The sequence below is a fragment of the Passer montanus genome, unplaced genomic scaffold (genome assembly GCF_014805655.1).
Source record: "Passer montanus isolate IOZ18808 unplaced genomic scaffold, ASM1480565v1 scaffold138, whole genome shotgun sequence".
Classification (NCBI taxonomy): Eukaryota; Metazoa; Chordata; class Aves; order Passeriformes; family Passeridae; genus Passer; species Passer montanus.
The window spans coordinates 182,119-205,776 of NW_024360719.1; the positions used below are offsets into that span (position 1 = coordinate 182,119).

A 23,658-nucleotide genomic window follows, 5' to 3' on the forward strand; every position below is an offset into this window, starting at 1 on the left:
ACAGGCAGTTCCCTAACAAATGAGAGACTGCCAATGCAGTTGTACCAATGTCCACATTTTTGTACTGCTATTAGGTGTTTTCTGTGACTTTGGTGATGCCAGTTGGGCATCTATTGAGCAGCAGCCACTGACTTTGCAGTTGCCCTTCAGGCCAGCTTTAATGTGGTGTTTCGGAGGAGTTTAAGGGATTACCAGGCAATCTGAAAGACAGCACCTGGCATTTACTTGGTTTTGCACTGTCTTCACCTTTACCAATGCAACTCTGCTCTCAATTACCAAAGTTATCTTAGGGATAGATCCTAGAAATCCCTACAGTGGCCACAAACTGGTTCTGACTCTATGAATAATTTCTCCAAGTTTGCTCTCATGATAGGTTGTGACAGCAAACATTAAAATGGGTTTGATTTCTAGTCTATGAATGATTGTAGCTGTCTTTGTGTTCCTCCATGTATGTTCCAAAGTAAATTAAGGGAACTTCTTGTCTGTTCTTCCTTTAAACTGCACTTTTAATTGTAGGATTTCTCAGCCATGATGGGCATGAACAGTTACAAAGTCACAGTCTGATTATAACATTCCAGCACAGCTTTTCTTGAGCGGCAGCCCTTGCTCCAAGAGGGCTCTTGCTGAGTTTAATTGTTGTGTGTTTTTCTCATTTTGCATTCTTCCATCCAAGACACTGGACAGGCTGCCCTGCTTCCTGTGTGCACGTGGTTTTCTGCCAGAATAGGACCAGTGACATGAGCATAATTGGCTTCTATAATGCTGTATTTCCTTTTCAAAAAACCTTCATGTAATGACTACAAAAGGCAGTCATAAAAAGGAGAGCAGAAGGAAGTCAAATGTCAGGAATTGTTTTATTTCAATGACTGGAAGTAATTTTTAGCCACATTTGTTTCACTAGTGAGTGCCAAAATGATATAAATTTTTGACTGAAGTAAGTGTGCTCCATTTGTCAATTTGCTCATTTGCTGTTGTGGGAGAAAATGCTGAAAGGAGGATTTAAAAAAAAAAAATGAAGTACTTGTACCTGACACTAAATTTTATGGTCCTTTATTTCAGACAATTCTGTCATCTCTGTGAGTTTGGTCTGCCTAAAGATGACAACGTTAAGGACATTTCTGTTAACTCAGTTTTCTCTCAGTCAGGAAGCTATTTGCTTTACTGGATTGATGTTTACCTGCTAGAGAACTTTAAATATAATATTCCTGCATCTGTACATGACTGCAAAGCACACCAATAATGCAGTTAAAAAAAAGAAAAAGAGATTACTTACGGAGATTGGAATAATTGCTGCCTATCCCAATACTGATGGATCTTCCAGAGATGAGAGGAAGATGGAAGAAAATAACTAAAAAGGGAAAAATTAAGAGAAAGGTCCTTAATAGCAGTTTGGTTTTGTTTGGTACCAGATGTGAGTTGAAGGCATGTTGCGTTAAGGTTCACCTGCTCTCTCTGGGCAGGACTGCACATCTCAGACCCTGAGTGCATGCACAGATATAGTTTGAATGGGGGAAAAACGCCAAACAAACCATTGCTTAATACTTCTAGGAATCCCTCCTGTTCAGGAAATGCTATGAATGCCTCTCAGATTCCAAACCCCATGTATAAACAACAATGTGTTATATAAATATGCTAATTATTGTTAAGTCATTCACCAGTCTCTGAAACAGGCACCTACCACTGTAAAACCAAGTAACTCCCCTGATTTCTGTGAGTGCAGCTTGAATGCATCAGGCATGTGTGTGCCAAACTGGGTTGGAATAAATTTAGTCTAAAATCTGATACACATACTCCCCCTATGCACTTAGGCTTTAATATTTATAACTTGCTCTTCAAAGATTTATATTTACAGGCAACAAAATGCACACGAGTAAAACGTGTCCTAAATAACCAAATCTTTAGATTTCTTAAAAGATGAGCTCGTTTGCTAATGCAGACGGATTTAAAGCCTGATTCCCGAGAGCCGCTCGCTGTGTCACAGACTTGGCTCGGGGTCTCGGCGCTGCCCTGCCCTGGCCACGGCGGGCACGGCTGGGAAGGGGCTGGGAAGGGGCTGCTCCCTCCCGGGAGGGGGCCCGGCCCACACAAAGTTTCGGGCAGGGGCCTTTGGGCTGTGGGATCCCCGCAGCCGCGGCTGGGCGGCAACCCGCGGGCTCCCTCAGAGCCTGCCCCGCCGGCCGGGACCGGCCCCTCGGAGCCTGCCCCTCAGAGCCTGCCCCTCGGAGCCGGCACGGCTCCTGCTTTACCCCGGCACGGCTCACGCCTTTGCCCAGCTTGCTTCCTTCCTTACCCCGGCTCGGTTCAGGCTCTGCCTTTCCCCATCTCAGCCCCTTTCCCCAGCCCGCTCCAGCCCTGCCTCCCCTCAGCCCGGTTCAGCTCCAGCCCCTGCGTTCCCCCTCACCGGCTCAGCCCTCACCTGCCCCCGGCTGCTGCCTTTCCCCATCCCGGCTCAGCCCTCACCTTCCCCCGGCTGCTGTCTTTCCCCTCACCGGCTCAGCCCTCACCTTCCCCCGGCTGCTGCCTTTCCCCTCACCGGCTCAGCCCTCACCTTCCCCCGGCTGCTGCCTTTCCCCACCCCGGCTCAGCCCGTACCTTCCCCCATGCCGCCCTGCCCTGCCTTACCCCAGCCCGCCGCCGTGCCCGCTGTCTCCATCCGCCCCCGCCGCGGCTCCCCGGGGGCCGGCGGGGCCCCGCCGCCTCCTGCCGTGCGCGGGGCCGGAGCGGGGGGGCCCGCGGCCGCACATGCCGCGGCTGACCCCGCCGCTCATCCCTCCTGCGGCAGCGCCCGGCAGCGGCCAGCGGCGGTAGCGGGGCTGCTGCGGGGATGCGCTGCCTGCATGCGGAGCTGGAGGCGGACAGCGGCGCCGGAAAGCCGAGTCCAGCCCAGCGCTGGGGCTGGAAGGGAGGGACTGCCTGGGGTAAACCCACGGCGATGGACGGGGCTCTCCGGCAATGCGGAGGCTACAATTCCGTGGGGCTGGATGGGGGCTAGGAGGAGGATGTGGTCATGTAGTCCAAGCGAGAGCTAAACCCACTTTACAGCAGTAACATCTACTTGTTACCAGGGGTCTTGGGCACGTTTCTCACTGTGCTTGATAAATGCCCTAGTGCTGGATGCAGGGGCAGCGGGGCCGCAGCAGGTACTGAAGAGTATGAGCTTTCATAACTGGTTGTTTACCTCTAGGAAAAGCATAATTAGCTTTTTAGGCAAAGAACGTAATTTTCTGAATGTCCTGTCAGCAGTTTGTGGTTTTTCATGATCCAAGTTCCATTGGCAGTATCTGTCCCCCACGCACTCTTTAGTTCTGCAGGACGCTGTGGAGTGGTCCCACTGACCCTGTTTGTGGGGACATGGAGCTGGAGCTAAAGAGCCTTCTTTACTGCCCTGTCCCTGGGTGGTTTTGTAGCCTGGAGAGCAAGTTCTCACAAAGAGAAGGGCTTTGCTGTCAGTATTTAGGCTGTTCACCTTCCCCGTGGTTTAGCAGTGATAGATGCAGGCCTGTAATGAAGTTTGGGGTAGATGTAAAACATGTGGTAAAAAGCTTCCTGCTGTTACTAATCACCCTTTTTGAAATTTTCTTTTCTTCTTAAATCCAGGCAAGCATTAAGAGAGTCTAAGACAATTGAAATGAGGGTTTTTGGGAATTTACAGGTGTGTTTCCTTATGGATCACAGAAACCTGTACCTGTTGCCAAAATTATACTATCTTGGTACCCTAAAATCCCTTAAAATGCTGCTGCAGAAGTTGCCTTGTAATAAATTTATTCAACCCCTCAGAATGTCTGACTCCTTGAAAGACTCCTTGTTTATAATTTCAATAAATGGAAATTTCATGGCTTCCCTTTAGGGGTCTTTGTTGTTTGGTTATGGTATGAAGGTGTGAATCTGTACACATCAGAAAATCTGATTTTCTGTGTGTTGGGTTTTGGTTATGTGCCCTGTGGCCTTGTTCTGCCTGTCCAGAATCATGTATGTGTGTAATGCTGCACTTTAGGATATCAAATATTTTCTCCACTTTAAAGTTCAGGAATTCCTAATGTTTAGCAATTCTGCAAAATTTGGTGATGACATCTTTGTTCAATGGCACTTCACATTTACTCGCAGTATCAGTATTAAGTTTAGTCCTGACAGACTTGGGATGTTAAGTTTGACTGAGTTATCCATGCTCAGACAATTAAATAAGCTCACAAATCCTGGAAAGTGCCTTAGTAACTGACTTTGGATGCAGGGGAATTGCTCAGTATTTGCAGTTCTGAAAAAATCTCTCAGCTTGGATTTAGAGCCCTTTCTGTGAGAGTCTTGTCATTTTGCTGTTGTAGGAGTTGCAACACGGTGCCAACAGGAAGCATCAGAGCCTGCAGGAACATCCCCAAGCTAACAGGAACCTCTGGAAACAGCGGTGCTTGCTGTGCCCAGCTGCAGTGGACTGGAATGGTGTGGGCTTTGCTCACCCTGCTGATTTCCAAATCTGCATCACAAGCATGGAGAGATGGGGGTAATTTTTTACCCTTTTCCCTGTGTGTTTTTCAGCTTTTAGACTTTCCTGTTTTGCTCCTTCAGCTGTGCAGCTGAGTGGAACCTGGCTGTGGAGTGGGACTCGGGCCAGAGCCAGTGCAGCAGTGCTGAGTTGTGTCATGGGGATACTGTGGGTAGTTTACATCATTAGTTGCTTCTTCTGGTAGCATCTGCTTTTCTGTTTTGGTAAAATGGATTTGTATTAAAGAAAACTTGCCACAAATAAATTATTTAACACATAGGAATTTGCTTATGGATGCCATTTGGGAGAGCTGGAACTAAAATAAAAACTATTCAGTATTCCTGCTGCTCTTATCTATTACTTTGGGTTAGTTTGTCCTTCTTGGGACATCACAGAGCAGGAGAGACCAAGACAGAGCCTGTGTGAACCTGAGTGGTTCCAGTCTGAATTCTGCCATCTTCTCATTTTTTCCCAGTCTACAGAAATGGGGAGTGTGACTGACAGGGAGCCCAAGCTCATTTGGGTAAAGTTTGGAATGGTATTCCTTATGGATGGAGCTGCACAGAGTTGCTGTCCACAGTGGCTGTTGCCCAATTTACAGATAAGGAAAAAAAAAACACAGACAGATAATTCTATTCTTGGATTATTTTAAATTTTCTCCAGTTGAGGGACTTCATTATAAAGCTGCCGTCAGCACAGTGACAGACCTTGGCTCAGCTTCCCATCTCCTGGGGTTTGCTTTGGGATCCTTGGGGCTGAGTGGAAGCTGCAGTCTGGTAGCCAATTTTTGTAAGGCAAAATAAATTTTCTTGCTATAATGCGATCACTTTTGACTGAGAATTTTTATGTATTCATAGCAACATGTTTGGGGCATACTGTTTACTATGTCTTTTTTTTTTTGCTTTGTGGAAAAGGTGGTAATGAAATAAATGTCCATTGGATTATACAATTAATCGTAGATAAAACACCTCAGAATGAGCAAAATCAATTAGGGGAAGAGGAAAGTCTTTTCTGCATTGACAATATGGAAGCAGTGAGATCTCATCACTGCTGTGAAATCTGCAGAGCTTTCTGCCCTTGCGTCACCTTGGGCCAGCTCATCCTGCCCTGTCCTGGGCACTGCCAGTGCTCTGGCACTGCTGGAGAAGTGATTACACCAGGCTGGGCACTGCCAGTGCTCTGGCACTGCTGGAGATGTGATTACACCAGGCCCTGGGCTCAGGGAATTCCTTGTTGGAGTCTCCATGGTGTGGTGGAGCCGGCTGAGTAAAACTCAGCCTGCTTCTGAGAGCAAAAGAGGCCAGGGAAAGAGGCTCTGGAGGTTGGTGGGAAGGATCTCATGCTTTCACAGCTCCCTGGGTTCTGAAATGTAATAAGAAGAGTCCTCCGAAGGAAAAGTTTTCAAATCTTCTGAAAAAACTCAAGCAAACAGATGTTTGTCAGTTTTTAAATACTTTCTGAGTTTGGATTTATTGTAGAATTACTAACAAAGGAATTTCCTCCTTGCTGAAAGCCATTTTAATGAAAAGGGCGGAATTAAAAAATATATATATATTTACTGTAGAACATTTTTCAGTTGGCATTTATAGGACGGGTAAATTTATTTTGAATAATATTTTCTAGACTTTTAAATCAAATGTTTTTGTTCTTTAGTCATAAAATCTGTGAAAAGGAAAAATAATTTTAAATTATTAATAGAGATGAAACACATCAGTAACAAATATTTCACAGCAGCCTGAAGGCCCAAAGGCAGAAGTCCTGTACTTTTACCTGCCATGTAAAGGAATGAAACCTGGAATGAAGAGGCTCTCTTTCTATAACTGCCATGGCAGGAAAGGATTCTGTAGGAATTTTATGCCATGCCCAAATTCTCAGAGGCTGTTTTTCTTATTTTTAGCTTGCCAACTTCCTATTCTCTGGAACAAAAGGTGCTCTTGGGCTCTGGGGGCAGGTTTAGTTTCTTATTTATTCACCTGCTTGCAGACCTTTGAGGAAGATGGTGAGTTGTTCTGTCAGTGCCTGCTGTATATTTTTTTAAAATATCTGTATGTATGGTAAGAAATAACTTGGTCCAAGATTGTTATTGAAAATCCAGTATTTCCCCTAAATGCATTCAGTCTTCCTGATGCCAATTTTTAAGGATGTAGAATGGAAAATTTCATCTCAGTCTTCTTTTCCCCTCTCATTCTCTGACTCCTTAATTAAATTTATATCTAATTATGCCATTTATTTTGTGTTGACCTTTCAAAGACCTTAGAGCACCTGATTGTGGATGTAGAGTCTCAGGGTTTATTTCCATGGGTCCTTGAATGAATTTGTTATAAAGGCTAATGTCACTTTCAGAATTAAGGATGGCCAACGGATTGTTAACAAATAGTAACAAATGTGTCCCTGGAGATACAGAACTATAAATATACCTAAATATATAGAAACAAATAATGAATTATGTCATACACAGCATTTAAAATAAGGTAACACCACTACCACCAGCAATAACAGTAAATCTGCATGTCAGAATGGTTATTTTGTATGTTGTAGGTCCATTCTTTGACATGGGTGTTGCACTTGGTGCTGAAAATCCTACATTTGGATGATCAGATCCACCTGTACCCACATGCATGAAACATGGATATACCTGTTCCTAAGGTGAGGGGTATGCATGGCCCTGTGGGGGAACAGGCTTAAAATCTGGTTTTTTGGTGCAGAGTCCACATCCTGTATTGGCAGAGCCCGGTGTGTGCATCAGATGTCAGAGGAAGGAGCAAAGAAAAGGGGAATGAAGGTAAGCTCCTACTGCAGAGTAGTTTATTGACCATTTAAAAGATTGCTGGTCAGTGTAACCTTCATAAAGGTTGGCAGTTTTATGATTTAGTTGTTATTTTTTTACACTGAAATGAAGTATTCGTCATTTACTCTCAGGAAGGTTTTTAAACGAGGCTTTTGATAGAGGGCAGAGAAGACAGCCCTGCAGTGCTGTTAGTGCAGGCAAGAATGAGAATCCAGCCATGCCTTTGTTCACCTGAACCAAAAGTACAAGTGAGGAAAAGGCAGCATGGCAGCAGCCCAAAATGTAATTGTGAGCCAACATTGATTTTATCTCTCTGACACCATTGTGTACTAACAAGAAATACTTCATTCACCTTGAAGTACAAAACCCCATAATTCATGGTTTGTGTTTTACCAGTGAATGCACAAGTCAGTACCTCTCCACTTTATTACTAGTTTATTTATGAAGTGTTTGTGAATCTGCAGAGCCTCTGAAGGTGGTTAAAAATTTATAAATAAGCAGAGGTGCAAGTTCCTCACTGAAGCTGTGAACTTTTTCATGGTAGTAAGGAAGAGATGCAGACTGGAGACCAAAATGCTTGGGGAGGAACCTTGGAGCTCATAAAATCCTCGTGCAACCCCAGCTTGGGCTGGTGAGGGCAGAATAAGGCCCTGGGAAGGCTCCTGCCCAGAGCAACTGCCATGAAATGCAGAAAACAGTGACAGAAAAGAACTTGCACAGGGAATGATGCAAATACAGGCAGATTTTATATGAAACATGAAAAAAAAATAAATCAGCATCCTCCAGATTTCCTGACAGACTGGCACCACTCCTGAAACAAGACATGTATTTTTATAAACTATTTATTAATGGTTAAAGTAGGGTATAACCTGTTCTTTAGTTTAACAGTTTTGCCCCGTGGGAATAAATGTGCAGTGATAAGCAGTCTGGCAATTAGTTTAAAACTTGAAGAGCAGAGGAGTTCACGTGCTAGGAGAGAGGAGCCCTGTGATAAATGATGTGGAGAGGTGGAAACCAGGGCAGTCAGGTGCCTTGTGCAATTCCTTTGCAGAGAAATGAGAGGCAGGCTTGGGGACAGAAGGAACAGAGCAAAGGAAAGGAAAAGGAGCAGATCCAGAGGTTTGCAACACAAAAAGGTTCTTCTGGGTTTGGGGTAAAGCTTGGGCAGCCTGGGCAGGTGTTTAATGCAGTGGGAAGAGCAAACAGGGTGGCACAAACTGATAAAGAGATACCAAAATCAACTGAGAGGGGCTGGGATGCTGCAGCCCTCAGACTGCAACAATTTCTGGTCAGCCTTTGTGTAGGCTTGGGACAGAACACAATGTTCCCAAAATTGCTGGTAAGATTATAAAGGAGCAGTTGTGAATTGAGCACTCTAAGGTAGAAGTGCACCAGAGCCAGTACAGCTGTCTGCACAGGGAAATGATGATGGAGTAGCTGGGAAAAGAGAAGGGAATTGAAGGGGAAGGAAGGCACAGGCTGCCTGAGCTGGTGATTTGTAGTTAGGACAGACACTTTTGTGTTCTTTAGTACTTAAAAGGACAATTGACTTTTATCAGAAAACAAATAGAAACAATTGAATGGTACAAACAAGCACTGGAGATGTGTCTCTGCCACTCTTGCTTTCATTACTTTGCAGAACAAGGTGGACAGAGGAGCTTGCCCTTCTTACTAAGCCGGATTTGGTCCAAGCTTAACTGAAAATGTGCTGAATGTCAAACAGGAGGTGCAGAAAGTCAAGGGAAACTAGATTTTTAATATTTGTTTTGGTTGGTTATTAGCTTGAAAAGGGACCAAATTTGGTTTTGGAGGGTTTTTTGTTTGTTTGTTCTGTTTTGTTTTGGTTTTAAATTTGATTTTAATTCCTGTGTATGCTTTGTACTTTATGATTTGGAATAGGTTATATTTTAGAGGCTCCTTTATTTTGGTTCTTATAAGTTCTTATCATTAACTATCTGTCATTAAGGATTAAAGTATAGCATGAACACAATGTGCAGATTCTCATCCATGAGCTCTGATGCTACTTTGCTTCAGATCTCTAACAAATAAACCACTCCCAAGGTCTACAGTGTCCCAAAATGAGCACCTGTTAAAGTATTCACTTTACCCTAAGAAGCTTCAGAATTGAGTCTTGCTGTTATGACTTGTTCAAATATTACTTTGCTTTTGAAATTTGTAGCGGACTTTTATATCTATTTCTATTTCTAATGTACCAGCAGTTAGTTTTTCAGGTCTGCTACACAACAATGTGTCTTAGGGGAAAAAAGCTGTTGTCCCAATGACTGTGTTGCTCCTTTTGGATCATCCAGCATGAGAAACAAGGATGTTATCCAGTGTTGATGTGCCCAGAAGACACCAGGAATATGACATTTGCTCATCAGATATTTTTGCACTGTAACATGAATTAGATTCCAGTGCCTTTACCTGAATCTCTTCCAGCAGTTGAAGATCTGCCTAAGAATATGAGCATGCAAAGGGAACAAAACTAAATAAAATACAGTATGAGCAGCTGACTTCCATGCTCGTCTAAAACTATCTCTCAGTAGTTCCTGCTTCTGCTAATAAAACATTCAGAGCTCATTTTACTATTTCTGAAAGTCACCTTTACTCAACCCATCACTGCAGAGGAAAAGAACTCGACCTGTGCTGCTTTCTGCTTCCACATACTGCGTGAGACTTTGGGAATGAGTTGAGAGCCTTAAAAAATAACAAAGAAAAAATCCAGCACAATTGTTCAGGTGCTGGAATATAATAAGAAGGTCAAGTCTTGCTTATTCTGGGACACTTGGATTGCTGATACCACCAGTAAAGTCTGGATCACAAGAAGTTATTTAAACAATGCTAGATTTTGGTATTTTATATGTAATACATTCATTGCAGGTCCATCTTCAAAGTAATATCTGTGGCCAAAGGTTTGATAACACATTTCTCTTAGCAGTGAATAAGGGTCAAGATCAAAACCATATAGTTATTAAATCTTAGAACTGAAAATATTGGTTCATATATATATATATAAATACAAAAATGTTTCTACATTATCTCTATTGTCAGATTTTGAAATATAATATATCTATTGATATTATAGCATGTTTTACAACCAGAAATATTTGGTTTAAATGCCCAAGTTTTAAGAAGAAGAGAGAACATGTGGATGTGTAAATTCCAGATGCATTTGCTGTCCTGGCAAGGAAAATACCTTTTTTCTCTTATGAATACAGCAATTACTAATAACATGAATGCAGGGGGTGCAATGTCAGTTTTTCCAGCCAGTTTCTTGTGATCACACTTTAGAATGGATATGTTCCCCTCTGCTCTGAAATGTGAGATTGAATTGGTGGAGATTCCAACGAGAGCTGTCCAGAGCAGTTGATATCACCCCTCTGACTGCTGCCTGTGGTTCTTTGGCAGCATGAAAGCCAATGCCAGCTGACACGTGCACCTGGCTTGGCAAATACTGATAAAAAATTCAGTGTTGGGCCTTGATACTAAAATCAAAATTAAAAAACTCTCTGAGGATTTGTAGAGAGGCTGTCCTTGGGGAAGAAAAGGTGCATGAAGAGAGCTGGAGCATGCTTTAAAAAGGTGAGAAGGCCTTGTTTATGTTGAACATGTTGCGCTAACATTGCTTGCAGTGCCACAGCAGAGTGACCATGACTCCTGCTTGTGAATTTGGAAATAAAGACAAGGACTGGGAGTGAGCACTGCCCAGAGCCCAGCAGGGAAACCTCAAACTGTGCTGCTGCTGGGGCAGCAAGGTCCTTGTCCCCTGACTGATGCTGGTTCTCTGGGGCTGAGTTAAGCCCCAGGTGATGCAGGGAGAGTGCAGCTGACAGTTTGCTGTGTGGGTGGCTGTTTCTCAGGGTCTGAAATGCATGAAATGATCACATATTCAGACAAAAGCCCCGGGGAAATGCATTATTTACCACCCTGCCTCCTGCTGGTGTTTAGTCTGGAGCTAAGTGCAGCTTTGGCTGCAATGATCAATGTGCAGAGCCTGTGGGGCTGCCAGGAATGGATCTGGGAGCCACCCTGAGGACACTGTTATTACATTGCTTTTCTACTGCTTTCAAAATCACTTTGCATCTGACAGTGTGAACTGGTGTTGGAATAAATCAGCCAAGACTCCCTTTTCTACATGCAGAAAGCCAATTCTTTATTCACAGAGCTCATATTTGTAGGAAATATCAGCACCGGTCAGCAGTACAGTGAAACTCAGTTCACTGGCCAGTAAGGGCTGTTGCATATGTCCATCAAATTTTCTCTCACTCTAGATATGTTTACATTTTTCCTCTGTGGGTTCTCTGGGACAAATCTTATTGTTTACACAGGTGCATTTGTTTTTCACCCACAGAATAGATTGTTGTGTTAAAGGAACTTCTTCTCATTTTCAAAATGGCTTCACATGGGATTTTGCAAATTGCTTGTGAGCTGCACTTAGAAGAAAAGCCAGGCCAGCTTTGGCAATTTTAGCAGAGTGAGGCCTGATTTCATAAGGCTTTTCTTTCATAATTCTTCTACTTGTCTACAACATCTCACCCTTTTGGTTAATTTAAAAAAGGCTCATATGTTCTCATGTTAAAACAACTTACTCTTGTGAGGGTATTATCTCATTACGGTTATCACTGGTTATCTCTTAGATATGGGATAAGATACATAAAAGACCAATTACAATTAACAAAATGTACCAAATTCTATCATGTCATTGACACAGGGTTTCACAGCATGAGAAAACAAAACAACAATATTCAATGTCTCTTAGGGAAATGTAAATAAATGACTATTGTTTTAAAGTCCAAATAGCTGAGACTCAAGAGAAAGTTCATTAGCTGGAAGTGTTGATCTTTGACATCACTGAATGTCCTCCTGGGTCCTGGACAGGGAATAACTGAAGGAGATTAGTAGGAGCACTGTCCCATGATGATGACATGAGCCTTTTGTTGGCAAATTGCTTCTGCAAGTTTCCAGACACAGCTGTGTCTTGGCAGTCCTACTTCTGTTTCTGTTCTGGCCATGAGGGCCAGATTAGGTGATTAGGTTATTTCTCTTTCCACTGGGACTCATTTTCTCAGAGGTGATCAGTGTCTGATTGAATGAACAGGGACTGCTTTGAACCTGCTGATGATAAAACACAAGCACACCCTCTCTTGAAGTCAATGAATCAATTAGGCTTTGCTGTGGCACACTCAATTGGGATTTAGATTTGATGATCATATTACATTATTTGGATGTTCTTAAGGCACTAAATTCCCCTTCTTTTTGTTTTTGTAAAAGGAGATGCATGTCTTTGGTTATGAGCATGAAGAAACATCAAGGCAAAACAATACATGTAGTGAACAATAAACTGACAGAAATCAGGAATAAGTCAGGTACAACAATTAAGAATATTTCAGATAATACACATAATTAATAATACATGTGAAATTAGGCAATTAGGAATCTCTGAAATACTGTACCATCATCCCAGAGTCTGACAACAGCTGACAAACCTCAATTTAGTGAGGGCTTGGAAAATTATTTTCAGATAATAATTCCCAAGCTCACTATAAAAATAGGTTCAGCTGTCACATATAAAGGGTCAAATTGCCAAGTCAAAGTGACCTTGAATCTAGTTTTGATGCAGAAAACATTTGGATTTAATGGCAAATTCTCCATCCAGGTAGAGCCAAGGCCTGGCCACCACCCAAGCTCCAACTGGGAGGGAATTCCCTAAACACGTTTTAAAACAAGGCTCTTAAGAATAGCAGTTATGAGTAAAGGCCTTGGGGTTAAAGACTAATCAAACCATCTAGTAGTAGGATAACTCTGAAGTTTTCTTCAGGATAGAGATGCTTCAAACAGCAAACTGCTGGAGTGCTTCTGTAACAATAACTGGGAAAAACCACAAGACTAACTGTTTGGAGGAGGCTTGCAACAAAGCTCAAGAATATTTTCTTGGAATTCTGAAAAATACTTAAAATTATGAAACAGCATTGGGTCAAACCGTAGAGCCAGTGCAGGGACTAGCCAGAGAGCTAACCTGATCTAAGAGACGCATAAACAGCTAGAGAACAAGAAAGAAGGCTCCTGAAATGACACGTGTCTTTTAGATAATTACACAAAGATGTTAAAGGATATAGGAAGCTAGCTACAAGTACAGTAATAACATTTTATGAATAATGCCTATTATCAAATCAGTAAACTCACATCACAGAGGAGCACATGAAAATTGTTGAGGAATATTCCAAGGTTGATTTGGCCAAATGTGCACTGAAAGCACAGAAGCTTCAGGAGGAGCTGGCATCAGGGAAGCAGGAACAAATGAACTCCCCAAGACACCAGTGGGGAGAAGAGGAATCAAATTCACAGACAGAAAGAGATCATAACAGTGAAGGTGAAGACAAATGACGTTGATATGCCTGGGCGGAACTTTGACTCTAAAAGACACATCACAGTCTGAAATTTACGTATTTGGGAAGATACTGCTAAATACTTGAGGAACCTAGATCCAAACTCTACTTATTATGATCCCAAAACAAGAGCAATGAGGGAGAACCCTTATGCCAACACAGGCAAGAATCCAGATAAGTTGGTTATGCAGGTGACAACTTTGTTTGCTGCACAGGCGACGCCATTTCAATGGCACTGACTCAGCTGTTTGCCTGGGAGGCTTGTGACAAAGGCTCTAAATGCTGAAGAGGCTTGACTTTTCCACATCAAAGAAATCAAGCAGTTAGATGAGAGGAAGAGACCATACTGCAGCCAGTAGGAAGCCAGGGAGTCAATAGAAGAGGGGAGAGAACGAGTTGCTGCAAGAGAAAAGAACAGAAACAGACCAACCAGAGAAGATACAACATCATCTTCTGTGTCTAAGAAGCCTCGGCTAGACCAAATTCCTGTGGAAAATCTTGATGCAGATGATCCTCTTACTGATGAAGATGATAAAGTGGTGAAGATGATGAAGACGAGGACTTGGAAAACAGTGATGATGATGATGACACTGCAGCTCTTCTGACTGAAATGGAAAAAACCAAGAAAGAATGAGCTGAAGGACAAGCTTGAAAGGAGCAAGAGCAAAAGGCTGAAGAAGAAAGACTTCGGATGGAGAACATTCTGAGTAGTAACCAACTGCTGAACCTTACTGGGCCAGCACAGTCTCAGGAAAACTTCAAAGTTAAAAGGAGGTGGGATGATGATGATGTTGTCTTCAAGAACTGTGCCAAGGGGATATACGAGACAAAAAAGGACAAAAGATTCGTCAATGATACTCTGCAATCAGAGTTTCACAAAAAGTTCATGGAAATATGTATCAAGTAGTACAGTTTTATGTGCTGTAGTGTGCAATTACTTGGTAGGTCATGGCTGTTCCCTCCTTTTCTCTCAGAATTTAAGGCTGAATGTTTGGTCACGGATTCTCAAATGTTTTTCCAAGATCAGCAACAGCTTCATAATTAATAAATGCTATATATCTGGAGCTTTTATTCCTGCGTATTGTTTTCCTTTACTGTTTTAATGAGACACAGTTTGTGTCTCATTAAAAAAACCCCCAAAACCAAAAAACAAGAAAAAAAATCCCCAAACCCTAAAAAGGAGCAGAGCTGCAGTGGCCAAGCAGCACGCCGGGGCAGGGTGGGGGGAGGCCTGCGGTGCTGCCCCATATCTACAACAGGTCTCTTAGATGAACAGCAATTAAATATAGATCAGCCAGTCCTAAGTGATGGGCAGGCACTGCCCCAGAAAGGGGGGGAGGGGGCTGAGCCACCCTGTGCCACCCTGTGCCAGCTAGGGAAAGGAAAACTCCATGGCTCCATCCTGTGCCACTGCATCTCTGTTCTCCCCCCTAAAACACTTGCAGTTGAAAAAGAGGAGGGGAAAAGGCAATAAAAAACAAACCCTAAAAACTGCACACTGTAAGGGAAAAAATACCAAAAAACAAATGTAGAAAATGCTAGAAAGACGCAAAGTGCCCATGGCTCTCCTCTTCTGCTTTGGAGTCTGTGAGTTCCGTGGCGGACTGCTGCCTGAGGGAGCAAGCCCCAGGGGAGCCAATGGGCCAGAAAGAATCTTTGCTACAAAAATACTGTCTGGCCTCTGCTGGTCCTGCAGTTTACAAGTTCTGCTGGAGGATGAGGCCTGCTCGGATGGCTGCCACGCTACCCCTGCAGTCACCACCGTTCCCAGAGAGTGGCAGCTCGCTGGCCCTGTGCTGCCTGTCCACGCCACCTGCGCGGGTAACTGAATTGCACCAGAGGTAATTCTGCAAGAGCACGCAGCTAAGTTCTGGTTCCAGGGTCCTGGTTCTTTGTTTCTCCATGAGATTTGACTCTCACCACCCCTACCACCATGTCTGGCCCTGGGATAAAAGGGAAAATGACTGACACAGGGGCTGTGTACTCCGGGGAATCCGCACCCAGGGACACACACACAGGCACTGTCCTGGAACCAGAGTGTAGGCTCAGGCTCCACTAAATACATTAGCCAAATCAGGGACAGGCCCCTGGACCACACAACACAGTAACAAAGGTATCAGCACATACTTACTGTACTTTCTCTCTCTTTTCCCAACACATTTTGCCTCTTTTAACTCACAGTTTGGCTTTCTTTCCATGACACTCACGTTTCCACATGGTTGCTGCTCCTGTGTGCCATTTCCACGTCATGGTTCTGTTACAGATGAGTAATGGGATGGTTGGCTCTCACAGTTAAGGGGTGAACATGAGGTGTATGATAAGAGAAGTTTTTGTGGATGTATAGTTATGTTACTGTAAAGTGTCCTCCCACCCTGCTTTATTATGGGATGGCCTTGGTAGTCGGGGCTTTTGTGAGGGTTGGCCTGGTACTATAGTAACACCTGACCTCTGACCAGGATGTAAAGTGATCTCTACCACTCGACAGCAAGGAAGGAGCTGACTGACAAGACTTTAGGAGGAGCTAGAAGTGTAAAAGGGAGAGCACCCATCTTGAAGATGAGGACGTGGCTGGTAGTCACGGGGGCTCACAGGCCTGTAATTTTTCCTTATTTAGTCCTTTTGTCATAGTTTTTGTTAGAGTTTAATAAAATTTTAAAAAGTGAGCAGTCGTTTCTCACAGTTCTATTCTGAGACTTGTTTCCCCACACCTTAGCAGACATACTTTCCAGTTCTTGACCACTCACTCACCCCTGTTCTTGAGACTGTTGTCCTCACGACTTGCTGGGCCCTTCTCTCCTCGGCAACTCTTAGGCTGCCTCACCTTCTGCGACTCTCCTTTGGCTGTGTTTGCGTTCTGTGACCCGCAGTTCTGTTCTCTGGGGTGCACACGTTCTCCCAGCAGTTGTGTTTGTGTGTTCCATGCTGGCCCTGTGCGCTCCTCATCCACGTTCCGCTTCACAGCCGGCTCTTGTCTTTGTTCCGCGCTGATCCTGCTGTAGCCATAGCCTTTTGGTATTTGTAAATTTGCTGCTTGGATTTCTGTTCGTGCTGATCCTGCAGCTGGCTTGAGGCCGGCTGCAATCTTCCTTTCTCCACCTTGTATATTCCATCTCTAAATCCCTTCTCGCTGCCCGGTCCTGCGGTCAGCTTGGCTCGTTTCACCTTCTTCTTTCACAACAGGCTGTTCGTCTCGTGTCTATCACATCTACAGGGTCACCAGGTGTTGGAATAAATCAGCCAAGACTCCCTTTTCTTCATAAAAAAGCCAATTCTTTATTCATAGAGCTCATATTTGTAGGAAATATCAGAAGGGACTGTGCTAAACCTAATTGGTCAGCAGTACAGTGAAACTCAGTTCATTGGCCAGTAAGGGCTGTTGTCTATCAAATTTTCTCTCACTCTAGATATGTTTACGTTTTTCCTTTGTGGGTTCTTATGGGACAAATCTTATTGTTTACACAGGTGCATTTGTTTTTCACCCTTAGAATAGACTGTTGTGTTAAAGGAACTTCTCATTTTCAAAATGGCTTCACATGGGATTTTGCAAATTGCTTGTGAGCTGCACTTAGAAGAAAAGCCAGGCCAGCTTTGGCAATTTTAGCAGAGTGAGGCCTGATTTCATAAGGCTTTTCTAATTCTTCTACCCGTCTATGACAAACTGGCAGCAAAATGAAAATGCATCCTACCCACTTATGTCTTTCTGTACATGTTCTTCCTTTTTTTTCCCTTTAGTTGCCCCATGTGAGGGGCTGGGTGCAGATCTTGCCCTTGCTGGAGACCAAAATTTGGCTGCATTTAAATGGTGCAGACACATCCCTGTGGGAATTGGGACTAAAGAAGGGGAATTTATTGCTGGAAAGGGATTAGTGCTGCTTTGAAGAGATCTATTTACAGAGTCCACCCACCCTCAAGGGGCTCTGTATGTGGAGTTGGATTTGGGAATTGCATGGTGCTTCCCTGGGAGGCCTTGAAATGGGCACCAGAGAGAGGGAAACCAGGCATTGTTAAGTGGGATTGCATACAGTTTTAGAAGTTTACACAAGGCACAGGAAAAGTACACCTTTGTGTTTGACATTCAATTTTCCAAGTTTTATTACATAAAGACTGCAAAGCCCCATTAATTCACTGAGAAATCCTCACTGAAGTGATCAGTTTATGAAATTTGTCGTCCTGCCATTGAGTGGAATTAATTGCTAATGAAAAAAAAGGTGCATCAAAACACGAGACAACCTACTATATGAATAATGTATTTTTGCTGTATTTTGCTAAGTTAAGAAAAATGCAAGTGATATGACCTTACTTACTCCTTAGGTATAGATATATATATATAGCCCCACAGTCATCACTTATGTTTTGGAATGCTGTATTAAAAAATAAGCAGTTAGTTGAGCTGATAGTCCACTTTTTTTTTTTTTTTTTTTTTTTTTTTAATGATACGGCGACCAAAACGGGTTATTGGGCGGGTTAATCCTCTTTTTTTTTTTTTTTTTTTTTTGATAGAGCTCTAGGTTGTTAGGTGAAAAACAGGATTACTTGTGAGAAAAAATCAGAATCCTAGAACAGCTGTAGCTAGAGATGGAATTAAACAAAATGTCTTAATACCGAACCATGGCATTAAGAGGCTGAGGATAAATGCAGACAGTTGATGAGAAGGTTTGTATACAAATTGGCTTGGATCATGTCTTGCCTTTGAAGATGAGTCAATTGGAACAGTAAAGCTGATGGACACTGAAAGGATCTGCTCTCTGCAGGTCAAATCTGTGCTGGGAGGCTCTTATCAGGTGCTGCTGTCACTGACTCTGGGGATCTGATGTGGCCAAAGAGGGCAGGGCTTCCCTGTCACTCTGCTGCCATTCTTCAGCTGTAGGGAGTGTCTCTTTCTGTGGAATGTAGAAAAACAAAGCAGATTTAATTAATTCAGATAGGAACATGATGATGTTGATTGAGATGGGTGGAGTGCAACAAGGAGAGGGGTTTGGGCTCTTGTTTGGAAAAGGTTGGGGTGTAAGGGCAGAGGAAGGTGCTGAGGGCCTGTGTGGAGGGAACAGTTCCCAGTTTGGGAAGGTGGGATGAAGGGATAACAAACTCCAAGCTGAGCAAGCACAAACTGTGTTCTCAGAAGAGAGGGCTCATTCTGTTTTGGCCTCACACTGTTATAGATGAGTAATGGGATGTTTGCTCTCACAGTTAAGGGGTGAACATTGTGTGTATGTTAAGAGAAGTTTTGTAGATGTATGGGTGTGTTACTGCAATGTGTCCTCCCCCTTGCATTGTTATCATGGGATGGCCTTGGGCACACAGGTTGAACATCATGCGTATGTTAAGAGAAGTTTTGTAGATGTATGGGTGTGTTACTGCAATGTGTCCTCCCCCTTGCATTGTTATCATGGGATGGCCTTGGGCACACAGGAGCATTTGGGGAGGGTTGGCCTGTTACTACCAACCACCTGACCTCAAATCAATGTGTAAGACAGTGATCTCCACCCCTGGACAGCAAGGAAGGAGTTGACTGACAAGACTTTAGGAGGAGCTAGAGGTATAAAAGGTGGGGCCTCAGGTTTTAACTTTTATATTTTTCAAATTCTGTTCTGCTTTAGTGTGTTAGTCTAGGTGTCATATTAGGGGATGGTGAGCTGTCTGCACAGAGTACAGTCTAGGTTTCATATTAGGGGATGTTGAGCTGTCTGCACAGAGTAGGGAGACAAAACAATTCCTGCTCTAGCTGGGGACCAAGAGCAGCCAGTCCAAATCTCAGGCCCAAGAGCACAAACAACACGGGCTGAAGAGAGTAAAAGAAGCAGGGTGGGACTTCATGGGCTAAAGCTGTAATTGGGCAATTAGCTCCAATATACAAATGGAGCAGAACTTATAAAAGTGAGAAACCCCATGACCGGTCATGCGTTTTGTGACCATTTTGGGTTGTGCTGCCCAAGGTGGATCCGTTGAGACCTTTTAACAAATCCCAACTTTATTCTTTAGCTCTGTCCAGTCTCTGTTCTAAGTCAGCCTTCACAAGGCATCGCATCCATTTTGTAGATGAGCACATGGTGGTTTATTCCATGCTTTCAGTGCTGTAATTTTTCCTTATTCAGTCCTTTTGTTGTATTTTGGTAAGGTTTAATAAACCTTTGAAATTTTAAAAGTGAGCATCGTTTCTCACACCACTGCCTGATGTCATGGCTGGGAAATGTGTTTCTCTTGATGCCCTCCACTCATTCTGTCTTATTCCTTCCTTTGGCTGCTTCTGTGGAAATATCTGGTGGGAGTTCCATTTTCTCAAACTCCCAGGTAGGATAAGTGTTGCAGCTTTTTGATACTTACCAAGGGAAAAGTTTCCTAGGTACAGTGCAATCACATGCACAGCATTCAGTAGGAAACCTTCAGTTTCTTCAAATAAATGAAATATGTGAAAAGAAAATACTTACTTGATATTGAATGAAGCTCCTCCAAACTGAATCTGAAAATCACAACTAACTGAAAATGGCAGAAAAAAAGGCATTTGTGCTCTCTAGAGATGAGGACAAGTGATAGGCGGATCAGCAGAAAAAAAAATCTTTTGAAATTAGTTTATTGGAAGGAATAAGATCTGCTGCTGTAATGTTCTCTATGTTGCAAACCTGCTATTGCAGCCCAGGCTGTTCCCATTGCAGCAAAGCATTCTTGAAAGGACTGGAATAAGCTTGCCCAGCAGAGCTCCATACAGCAGAATCTCTGTAATTCCACCAGCATTTCTGAGCCTAACCCATCTTCAGGGCCCTATAACTCAGCTCTCAGATCTTCATTTGGCGCTTGCAATCTGCTGTGCTGTGATTTAACATTTGTCCAAACATCATGATGTGAAACTGTGCTCTCCTAATGGTGGAGCCTTGTCAAATCAGAGCTGTGTAGAGTTATATATTTATATATTTGTATTTATTCCAGAGGCCTGTGGCCATGTGGACTCCTTGCAGACTGTCCTGTGTGGGAAAATGAGCATCTGAACACCAGTATAGCCAACACACATTTTTGAGTTCACTAAGAGACTTATTCCTGCAGGATGAAGTAGTTGTGCTGTGGTCAGAGGAGGACAGGAAAATCACAGAAGGCCTCTGAACCTGGTGGTTGAGAATATCAGAGCTGGGTAGAAATAAAAAAAAAATAGTCTTAGTCATGCAAGAAAAACAGGTGAGTGTTGGTTATTTATTGTGGTTTGAAAAAGGGTGATTTGGACAGCTGCACTAAAGGTCTTGTGTGAGTACTACAAATGGCTAAGATAAACATGATTCTTGGAGGCAGAATCAAAGGAGTGAAAAGGCACTGAAACTTGAATCCCTTGACTAAAAGTAAATATTTTTCCATCCCATATAGAGCCTTATGAGGTGTGTTGTTCATATGTTTAGCATCTCATAAAAATAACACTTTATTTCTCACCAGTGTTTTCTGCATGCTGAAAATACTCTTTGTGGCTATGCCATGGATTATAAATGCCTAAGACAGTAATTTTAACTTCCAGATGTGTGTGTGGTTGCCTTGTTTTAACACTCCCTGATGTGAACTGTTACCCCTCACCCTCGGTCACAGGGACCTGTGAGGTGCAGGTTCCCCTCCTGTGTTGTGCTGTAGGTTCTCTGTTAATTGCAGTGGAATAATGCTGTATATGCCATGCAGAGCTGTAAATATGTGCAGGGAAGGGTGTCTTACAGGTTTTTGTAGATCTTTTGCAAAATTCTCTTGTGCCTGGAAATTGCTTTAAAATGATGAGTGGTACTAAAACTTTCATCTGTAAAATGAGTAAATGTAAGAGAAATTCCTTATTCAGGATGCTTTGCTGCGTGTTAACTAAGTCTTGTAGTGTGTCTGTGTGGCTCCTGTGGCACAGGAAGGGGAAGGGCCTTTCAGAAGGGAATTTCACTTTGAGCACTTGATGTGAAAGAGCAAAAATTGGCCTACATGATGTACCTGAGATGGGAAGGAAATCTGTGTCACAGCAAGGGTACAAACCCCGAGCTCTGCTCTTGCCAAAATTAAAGCTCTTGCTTTATTAGTGCATGGTGTTTATAGCTCCTAATTGCCTCCTAAAATACCAAGGCAGCCAGCTTGGCATAGTCAGTTTGGTCACCATTTAATGTTCTTCCAGATCACCCTCTCCTGGAAGGCTGTGTGCTGCTTCCACTCCCCTCAGGAGTGACTGATGTGACAGCAGAGGGGTCACACAGCCCTGCCCACAGGCAGCCTTGTCTGCTGCCCAGTGCTTGTATCGGTGTGCACGAAAATCCAGAAGTGGTGATGAAATCCAAAAAGCCCAGTTCTGATTAGGGTTAATGCTTAACTACCCATTTATAGGAAGGCATTAATGGTGAAGATTGTTTTACCAAGATTGAACAGAATCACTGAGTTTTCCAGCTAACTCAAAGCTCTTCCAGTGACGGAAGAAGAGGGGGCTGGTTGCTCTTTTATCGCCCTTCTGGAAGGGTTTAATTTTTTGACCTCCCCCAAGTAATTTCTGTGCCTGGCAGGAAGAAGAGGAGGCTGGCTGTTCTCTTATGGCCCTTCAGGAAGGGTTTAATCTTTGACCTCCCCCAAGTAATTTCTGTGCCTGGCTTGAGCAGCAGTTTTGCCAGGCCCAGGCAGGCCCCGAGGGGCAGATCTGAGGCTGTTCAAGATGTGATTTCTCAGGCCAGTGACAGTGGGCACTGCCGAGTAAACACAGTGACAAAATGGTTTTCTTGCCAGCATGCCACCTGGCACTTCTGACTGGCCAGTGTTTATCCCTTGGCTTTCCAGGTGTATTCCTTGGTGCCAGCTCTTTCTCACAGTTGAGTTTTTTGGTGGATCCCTGCTAGCCTGGCCTTCTGCTTGTGCTGGCAGTTGCTGTTGTTCTAGGAGGCAGCAGGACTGGCCATGGCCATCTGAGCCTTGTCCTGGCTGCACTGGTGACAAAGGCTGTGGGTTTTGCTGCTCTGGGTCCTCACCTGGCTGCAATTGCAGAACTCAGGTCGTTCCCAGGCTCAGAAATCCATGGAGAGCAGGGCCCTGCTTGTGTCTGCAAGGGCAAAACGCTGCAGGAGTGGGAGCTCACCCAGCCCCAGAGCTGGAGCAGCCAGCAGTGACATTTGGGCAGTTTCAGTGTCCATGTGGATGGCTCTTGCCCAGCTGGGTGGCACAGAGAAGAGCTTCTTGTCCTCCCCAGCTGTGTCACACACTCACATCATCCATCATTATCCATCCTCTCTCCTGCTCCAGCAGGAATTCCTTGGCCAGGAAGGCTGTGCTCCAAGGCATGGCAGAGCCCAGCTGCAGGGAGTGTGTGCAAATAACCTGCCCTTGGTGGCCTTGGAGCAAGCCCAGGCTGCCAGCCAGGGGCAGGACGTGCTGGCCAGGCTGGAGGTGTCACCTGTGCTGTCACTGTGCCAGGACAGCAGCTCTGGGGGAACCCTGACTGCTGGCAGCTGCTCCTCTGGAGAGGAGGCCTGGCAGGGTGGATCTGGCAGGGTGGATCTGGCAGGGTGGGATCTGGTCAGGGTGGGACCTGGTCAGGGTGGGATCTGGCAGGGTGGATCTGGCAGGGTGGATCTGGCAGGGTGCTGATCTGGCAGGGTGGGACCTGGTCAGGGTGGGACCTGGCAGGGTGCTGGTCTCTGGGGCCTGGACACTCTGGGGGCAGAGAGGAGCAGGGGGCAGGATGGGATCTGGGGGCCAGCAGAGGTGTGAGCTGAGCAGGTTGAGGTGGCTCCTCAGGCTCTGCTGAGCCATGGGGAGCTGTGTCCCTCCAGGCTGGCTCTGCTCACAGGGAATTTGCTACTTTTGTACAGCAGAACTTTTTGGATCAGAGGGAGAAATAACATTTTCCCCCTCTCCTGTTTTTGACCTACAAATTCACCTGCTGCTGTTCCTCTTTCCTCTGCCTTTTGCATCCTGCTTGCTGTCCAGGAATGTATGGGACACATTGTCAGTGTGCACAGTCACTTAATTTGTCACCTTTGTCCTTACCTCAGCCCAGTGAAATGTCACAAACAGATCTTAAGCTG

The 23,658-nt window shown here is 44.2% G+C and overlaps 1 protein-coding gene and 1 pseudogene across 1 annotated transcript in view; one reads left to right on the forward strand and one right to left on the reverse strand.

Moving 5' to 3' along the window:
- Positions 1-2,687, reverse strand: part of LOC120497795 (protein BEAN1-like) — a 52,056-nt gene extending 49,369 nt beyond the window's left edge. The window contains exons 1-2 of the mRNA XM_039699711.1: positions 2,623-2,687; positions 1,274-1,348 (exon numbers count right to left, since the gene is read on the reverse strand). Coding sequence (XP_039555645.1) covers positions 1,274-1,348; positions 2,623-2,653 — 106 coding nt within the window. The 5' untranslated portion in view covers positions 2,654-2,687. The remainder of the gene's footprint in view (positions 1-1,273; positions 1,349-2,622) is intronic.
- A 55-nt stretch (positions 2,688-2,742) lies between these two features.
- LOC120497796 lies at positions 2,743-14,558 on the forward strand (annotated as a pseudogene).
- Positions 14,559-23,658: the final 9,100 nt, after the last annotated feature.